The following is an 8,302-nucleotide window of genomic DNA, read 5'->3' on the forward strand; positions in this document are numbered from 1 at the left end:
CCCCCCCAAAAGAAGAGGAACAGGCCAGGCAGCTCCTTGGCTGGCAAGGTGAAGCTACTGCCCTCGGCCCCTCTCCCATTCCACACACGTGCCGCCCAGCAATTTCCTTCCCTTCTTTACAACCAGACCGGGAAGGATCTAACCCCTGGTCAGCTACGCTCTCTGAGCAGAATTTCAAGTAACAGCAAGTGGCAGAGGGATGCGTGAGGCGAGGAGAGTCCTCAAGTCACACTAGCCCAGAGGTCCCCAATCAGGGCCATTTTCCCCCCGGTGACATCCCATAATGTCCAGAGAGAGTTCTGGTTGTCACAACTGGGGGGATGCGGGGTGCTTCCTCGGTGTCTGTGGGCAGGGGCCGCAGAGGAGGCCGCTAAGGAGCCCACGATGTCCAGGGCAGCCCCCACCACCAAGAATTACTGGACCAGAACGTCAGTAAAGTGAGACCCTCTTGGGTGGCTATCACGCCTTTTAGGACAATGGCTTTCACACAGCTTTGCCCTATCACTCACAATAAGACCCACACTGTACATGGAGATACAGTACACAGGCTGTACACAGAGATACAGTGCACACGCTGTACACAGAGATACGGTTCACACACTGTACACAGAGATACGGTACACACACTGTACACGGAGATACGGTTCACACACTGTACACGGAGATACGGCACACAAACTGTACACGGAGATACGGTACACACAGAGATACAGTACACACACTGTACACAGAGATATAGTTCACATGGAGATACAGTGCACACGCAGGCAAGAACACACTCATAAAGTTGAAACATATGATTCTCCCAAAAACATCAACCACCACGTACGATGTACTTGTTTTCTACTCTGTGCTATCTTTAAAAAACAAAGCCTGCTGATGCAGCACCTCCTCTGACGTTAAGAAGCCCCAGGTTATGTGTTCAGTAACAACAAGGACGGGGGAGTGCAATCCAGGGAGCGCTCGATACCCACCTTCTGGCCGGGCACACCGGGGTTGCCAGGTAAGCCGTTAAATCCTGGGCGACCCGGACTCCCAGGAGGCCCCACATCTCCGGGTAAGCCATCGACACCTGTTTCGAAGAGTCAACAGTCACTGCTATCACCGTGCCAGTCCCCTCTTCCGTTGCTGCCCGGACACCTGCGCAGACGCCCCTGCTCTGGCTGGACTGGCCACCAGCAAGGAGCCCTCTTGAGNCAGAAGAGGCCCTCCTGGAGCAGATGGCGTTTCCAGGAGAGCCCTCCCGATTTGGGGTCGTGTCCAGCTTGAGCACGGCCGCTGCTCCTCAAATGGCGGCACCACGGGAGGCGTGCGGGGCGCCCAGAGGCTGTCTGGGTCCCAACCCGAGGAGGCCGGATGGGCTCAGGGCTACCCCGGGCTCTCTGTCTCTGCCATGGGGTGCGGAGGGTCCCGATGAGCAGGGATTTGTGAGTGTGCAGAAGCAGGCGCTGGGGGGCGGTTGTAGCCAGGGGGCTGGACAGGGAGCGTGCCTGACTGCCGTGTGTGTGTGTGTGTGTGTATGCATGTGCGCATGTATGTGTGCATGTTTGTGTGTGCGTATGTACGTGTGGGCATGTGTGGCACAGCTCCCAGATGAGCGTGAAGGCCTGTCACCCTGACAGCAGGTTTGATGCACGCACGGCCTCTGGACAGCAGCCAGGAGCCTGGAGAGTTCTTTGCACATGTGGCCAGTACAGCTGGGGGCAGGGCGCCGGCCCAAACTGGAGGCAAGTGCCCCTTGCTGCTCACAGCGCCTGCTGGGCCCACACTCAGCGCTACACGATGGCCTCGTCAGGGCCTGCCCGCAGGGCTCACACCCCGACAACATCATCGTTCTCACTGCCTCCCAGATTTCAGAAAGAAGTGCAGCTTCTGAAATGCCAGCCCTGGGGAGATCTGGGGTCTGCGACATGGGAGCCTCCTCCCCCTGAGGCTGAAGCCCCCTCCTCACATTCCCTAGCACCCCTTCCCTGAGACCCAAACCCACCCTGGCGGGCAGCTCTGTGCAACTCTTCACTGATGAGGAGAGCGCCCCCAATGGTGGGTTTAAGCAAACACAGCTTCCGCCAGCTTCTGGGCAGCGGCCGGGGTGCTGACGACCCGGCCCCTTGCGCCCACGCACGCAGCGGGGAGGCGCCATGTCGCCCCCTGACCTGGTGACTGCACTCACCGCCCTCCAGACTTCGGCAGCCTCCCCCTAACGGCACGTCACTACCTCGATAGTGTGTTTACAGCCCTTGGCTCCTTCTCGGCTAGAATTTATGGAGAAGGAACGGAAAGGCCACAGCCCTCGGCGCCGACAGCTGGGCCTGTGTGGGCTGTGGGCAGAGCCGCAGCCCCACTCTGGGCAGGGTTTGTCCTGAGGGTTACCTTTGGGGCCGGGAGGCCCTGGAAATCCGATTCCGGGCTGGCCAACAGCACCCTTCTCTCCCGGCAGGCCTGGTCTTCCCGGCGTTCCCGGAAAACCTCGGTCACCTGTTGTGAACAAGACCAAGGGTCAGCGTGAGAAGAACGAGGCAGTGGCCCAGCTGTGTCTCCAGGCAAACGAGAAGACTGAAAGTACCTTGGGGTCCTTGGAAACCCGGGGACCCCGGAAGTCCTTGTGCTCCTGGGGGACCAGGTAAGGGCACAACTTTTCCAGCTTCACCCCTGGGACCTGAGGAGAGAGCACAGACACCGTGTGAGAGCCCGGATCCCGTCCTGAGCGAGCACAGCGAGAGCACGGATCCCGTCCTGAGCACACTGAGTACCTACAGAGAAGCCCCATCTACATCCCTCTACTTCCTCCCTCTACTTTTCTAGAATCTTTCCCCGGGAGCTCTTCCTGTTTTCCCCAAAATTTATATCCAAAATAACTCAGCTATGTGATACGTGAATTCTCTAAGAGTCAGAAGGGGCTAGAAAATCTATAATGACGAGGTGAGTGGCCCTGGGTGACTTCGTAGCCTGCGCAAGAAGCCAAGCACTCACTGTTCAATCTGTCAGACAACACCAGTTCCACGCTGCTTTGAAGCAGACCGCAGTTCTGCACGCCCGGTGGTAAACCATCTCCAGGACCTGCTAGCTGGGTGACCCCGCAGGATCTGGAGCACCGCGGCCGGGCAGCTGCGAGCCGTGTGAGCGGGAAGGCGCTGCCGCCTTGGCGATCCACTGGGGGTCAGGATTCAGCTGCGTGGAAGCACCCGGGGGCCGCCTCCAGGGACGTGTGCGTGGCCTCTTCACACACCATTTAGGAAGGGAAGACACATGGGGCCTCCCAGGAACAGCCACCACATTCTTTAGCTAAAGACTCAGAAATGCCAGCCGACTGACTCCAACACGATTTGCTATCAGTCCCACCCTGGGAATGAGCCTTTAATGTCCCCAGAGTCAACAGGGCTCTGGCAGATCAAAGAAGTCTGGGTTTCCAGCCCCAAAGCTGACTGGGTCTGGATGGTCACGGAACCCTGTGGATAGCTGGCCAGCAGCGCCATCAACACCTCCTTCAGGCCCTTCCTTCCCCCACCGCCGGGACGCGTGTAGGTACCCAGACAGTTTCTCTGATGCTAGTTTCTGGCTGAAAAGAGTCTGACTCCCTCTTACAACCATGCAAGTCTTCAGACTCCGCAAGCTCAAAGAGCCCTTGAGAAGCTGACCGTGGAGTCAGGGGCTATGGCTATGAGGAAAGAGATCAGAGGTCCCTTTTCCAAGATGGGGTGGGGGGTCTTTGCAGGTCGAAATCTCTCTGCCCCTAAAACAGTCACAAAAGAAACACTTCTGGGGTCCTCGCTGCACGAAGAACACTACGGAGGGAACCGTGCCTCGCTGCTAGGCACTCCACCAGCGCACACCGAGAATGTCGGTAAGATACACGTCAGGATGCCTGCACTTCCAGAAAAGACAGGCTAATGTCTCCGCGCTCTCCGGCATCTCACGCTGTGACTTGGTAAGAAAGTAATAGTTCCCAATGGGAAAGGAAGTGAGGAAACACGGGCTGGATATACGGCTTGTGACACAGTCGGAAGACTGGTGAGCGCGGGGGCCACACGGTGGTCTGCCCTCATCAGCGGCTTCACTTTGCGTGTCTCAGCTGCCCGCAGTGAGCCGGGGACGTCCGCGCACACGCCCGCGCCACCCACCCCCCTGCGTCGCACCATGGGGGCATTTTGTCCCGTCCCGTGGCCCCAAGATGGGGGTGAGTACAGGAATAGAAGAAACTCTGAGAGGGAAACACTCAGACAACGTGGAGAACGCTATCTCCTTCCGAGTCATAGTTGGTAATCTCTCACCGTGCCTGGTTTACACGTGAAACCTTGGCACGGGTCTGTGTGTGGGGGAGAAACACCGCATATGTGGGGTTCGGGACCACCCGCGCTTTCAGGCGTCCACAGGGGCCTGGGGGAAGAGGCGCCCGTCGTGAAATCTCTCCTCCCTAGTTTCCGTCTCAGTCACCGGACTATTCAGCGACTACATTCAAGGCTGACCCATCACACAATTTCAATCATCTGAAGTCCTGTCGTTCATCTTTACAACTTTCAGGATGTTTCTTAGTCATGCCCTCCTGCCCCCTCCCTGTGCCCAAGCCATCCCCGGCCTCTCCTCTTCGTGGTGCAGGATTTCCTAGGGAACGACAGGAGTGTGCCGGCCCGACCCTCAATCACGTTCTACCACGCACTCCCGGGAGCCCGCGGCGCGCAGGCCGGGGCCACCCCTTCTCCGCGTTCGTCCCTGATAACATGCGGGGCGTGAGGCTGGGGGGAGAATGCCCATGGGAAACCCTCACGTTGGCCTCGCTCCACGCGCTGCCAAACCCCGGACACGGGGCTGCGGGAGGGCAGGGTCACGCCTGTCCGTCTGCCGCACTCTCTCTGCTCAGGGCAGTGCCTGGCACACAGGTGTGAGAGCCGGTCGGCAAATGACTGAAACCAAGAAGACGCTGAACAGCCATGGCGAGGTGTGGTCCCCGCAGGGCGAGTCCCCGGGCACCTGCGCGGCGGCAGGTAGGAGACAGTGCGCAGCTTGGGACACACAGAAGCCAAAGCGGACCGTCCGCCAGGGAAACACAGGAGACAGGGAGCGAAACAAACAGGCCCACGTTGGCATCACTTCCACACAAAAGGCCAAGTTTGACTGGGAGGCACTGCGTACTTATTGTAAGAAAAGTCATCTGTCGAATCAAACTCTTTACAGCCGGATTCTGCACATCGCCCAGCCCAGCCCGACTTGCCACGTGACGGAAGGGCCCGGGCCACGCCCACCTCCTGGAAGAACCGAAACGACTCCCGAGCCCCGTGCTCTGTGCGAGCTCGAGCCTCACCTGGCTGGCCGGGGGGCCCAGGGTTCCCTGGGAAGCCTGCTTGTCCTTTGTCACCAACGGGGCCGATGGGGCCAAAGCCGGGGGGCCCAGGAGGGCCGGTGTCGCCGCGGCTGCCGGGAAATCCAACTCCTCCGGGGGGCCCGCGCTCTCCTTTCAACCCTACTGACCCCTGACCGGCAAAGAGAAACAGACACGCCATCAGCAGACCCCCCAGTATACGACCATGTCACAGGTTCCCACCATCGGCAGTAAATAAGTGCCAGGGGTTAACTGGCTCATGCTATTTATTTACTCCCACCCTCTGACAAGGCCCATCTGGCAGTTAATAAATGAGCCCAGCATTCTTGTCTAAGCTGGGCCCTCGCCCTCCCACCCCACACAAGCACACACTTCAAAGACTGAAGTATTTGTATCTGGAACCGATTTTCAAGGATATCTTGCACCCCGCTAACCTGGAACTCTGCCTCCCACCTGACATCTGGGATCCGACACACAGGTGTCTCTCTGGCCGCCCAAAATACACCAGAAGACGCCCATGCCCAGCCACCCTTCCACCCCAGCAGCAACAGCATCCATGCCCACATTGACACATATCAGTTTCCACAAGAACCACGAAACTAGTTCATGGGAAACAATGACCCATCCAAACAAAAATACATAGACACCATTCAAATTATCCGTTCCTTTGGAGATTAACATACCGGGGAGCCTTTGGGGCCAGGAAGACCTGGATGGCCGTCTCTCCCTGGAGCACCTGCTCTGCCTGGCATCCCGGGCTGGCCTGGAAAGCCCGGGTCTCCTTTATCTCCTTTGAGCCGTGCATCGAAGTAAATCTCGCCGGGCTCTCCCTTGGCTCCGGGCTGGCCCATCAGCCCTGGCACACCCTGCGGACCCTGCAAGCACAAAGCAAAGACATCTGTCCACAGAGTGACCCAGCACCAGGGGGATGCAGTCCACAGTGATATCAGGGAGCCACCTCCTTGAAAAATGGGCACCTGTTTCTTCTTCATTCTCCAGAAGCCAACAGCTCTGTGACAAAGCCCTGCTCTGACCTCGTTTCTTGTGCTTCTCTTCAAAACACCTGAAAGAAAGTCTTTACCAGGTACTAGGTATCCGCACAGAGACTAGGTTAGGGCAAGGGAGGCCTCACCTCGTAGGGCAGGCCCCGGATAACTGCTTGTGCTTATTAACATTCACATGAACATTCTAGCAACGTCGGAAGCTGCTGAGTGCGTGCTGTCCCAGGCCCGGGGCCTGAGGACGTCTGGGTGCGGATGGGATGGGAGATGAGGACAGCAGAGTCTGGCAGTGAGCACGGCCCAGCTCCACCACCGCTACGTCGAGGAGTCAGCAGAACAGAACGGACTTCCCCAGAGACGCAGCCTAGCACATTCTCCAGGTCCTGGAAAGCTAACGCCTCCAGGAAGGCCCACACCCACAGATGGTCTCTCCTCCAGCCGCTCTGAGAAGCGGGCCCACCAGGCTTCAAACCATCCTCCTGAGTACTTCTTCCCTGAGGCCTGAGAAAGAAAGTTCTTCAGCCCCCCTGCCCGACTTGGTGGGATTTGGACTCTGGGGACAATTCATTTCACTTGAATTCCTCCTCACCACTCCCTGGGAAACGGTTCTGGATGTATGCAAATCACAGGCATACAGAAAGGGAGGGGCCGGGAGATGAGGAACAGAGCGAAATCCGTGCAATCTTTGGATTTTAAAGCGGGTACCATTTGTCGTGCGCCCACCATGGGTCACGGCCCTCGGCACATCTCTCCTGACTCTTCACCCAACTGCGCAGGGCAAAGTCTCAGAGCAGCGCCTGGCAGGGGAGGGAACGAACTTGCAGAGAACTTCTGCCGGGGGTCATGGGAAATTCTTTATTTAATTAAAAGGTGTGGTGGTATTTTGTAGCGTTTTTCCCCCGAGGGAACATTAGTTTCTGTGGACCCTTAAGTCCCAGCTACGCTGAGACTCCTCTGTGAAGCCCTCCCTGATTGGTGTCCTGGGTTTCCTGGTACAGGGCATGGCCCTTGCTAGGGAAACAGTTTTGCTTTGTTAAGGACACGCTGTTCGCACATCTTTCTCTCCACCTGTCTTTCAGGGCATGGAGGGCAGGCGTAAGGCTTTCTGACTTCGTGTCCTTAAATGTCTGCAGCTAGGGAGAGGGCCCGGAGGAAGGGTAAGCAATATTCACCAATAAAACATAAACACCAATGTAGGAAATTACAACCGGTATAGACTCTTCTCAACCTGGGAAGCTCAGTGTTCCTTTACGGTGATGATTCACAGCCTACAAACGCAGTCTTCTGTGAGCACGGGGTGAGGGAATACAATTCTTCACGTCCATGGTGGTGATCTCGCCAGCTATCATTCAAGGAAGAAATCTTAATTCTTTTTTGAAAGGTGACATTTTGACCCAAGGACACCTCATGCGGTTTCTCTGCCCCAGAACGTCTCAATCCTAAGCGATTCAAAGCTCTTTGGATCCACATCTCTTGAGATAAATAGTGAGGGATCAAACGCTGCCTTGAAAACTTGGCATCGGCTCCGTAAATTGGAGAAGATCCAACGGCTGCATGGGCTGCTGCTAAAGAGTGCAGCCACCGTGGGGAGTCACAGTGCCTTTCAAGAGACCGTCCCAATGACCGCAAAACCCGCTCAGGTCCTCGCCAGGGGCCAGCCTGTCCCTCGGTCCCCAAATCAAACACTCGGTGTGCAAAAGGACATGTCGCAGAAATGCCATCTAAATCAAATAGGAAATGAGAGCATTTCATCTCTTTTCATCATCATCTGCTTCCCAGGATGCTCTACTGGTCCGCGGGCACCTCTGCGGGCCCCCAGCTACGTTCGAAGTAAGGACCCCATCTGTGAGCCAGGCAGGCCACGGAGCTACGGGATGGCTTCAAACAAAAGGGAAATCACTACCTTCTCGATTAAACTGTTTACCCGGAAAACAATTTTTAGAATCTCTGCCATCTGCAGAAAGAAAGGAGCTTGGAGCTGCTGATG

At 56.9% G+C, this 8,302-nt stretch overlaps 1 protein-coding gene across 1 annotated transcript in view; it reads right to left on the reverse strand.

Moving 5' to 3' along the window:
• The window catches only part of COL4A1 (collagen type IV alpha 1 chain), an 84,900-nt gene that overhangs the window by 24,789 nt on the left and 51,809 nt on the right, over nt 1–8,302 (reverse strand). Inside the window, exons 25-29 of the mRNA XM_077754004.1 lie at nt 5,998–6,189; nt 5,297–5,465; nt 2,564–2,656; nt 2,371–2,475; nt 975–1,072 (exon numbers count right to left, since the gene is read on the reverse strand). Coding sequence (XP_077610130.1) covers nt 975–1,072; nt 2,371–2,475; nt 2,564–2,656; nt 5,297–5,465; nt 5,998–6,189 — 657 coding nt within the window. The remainder of the gene's footprint in view (nt 1–974; nt 1,073–2,370; nt 2,476–2,563; nt 2,657–5,296; nt 5,466–5,997; nt 6,190–8,302) is intronic.

The sequence above is a fragment of the Crocuta crocuta genome, unplaced genomic scaffold (assembly GCF_008692635.1).
Source record: "Crocuta crocuta isolate KB4526 unplaced genomic scaffold, BGI_CrCroc_1.0 scaffold31, whole genome shotgun sequence".
In the NCBI taxonomy this organism is placed as follows: Eukaryota; Metazoa; Chordata; class Mammalia; order Carnivora; family Hyaenidae; genus Crocuta; species Crocuta crocuta.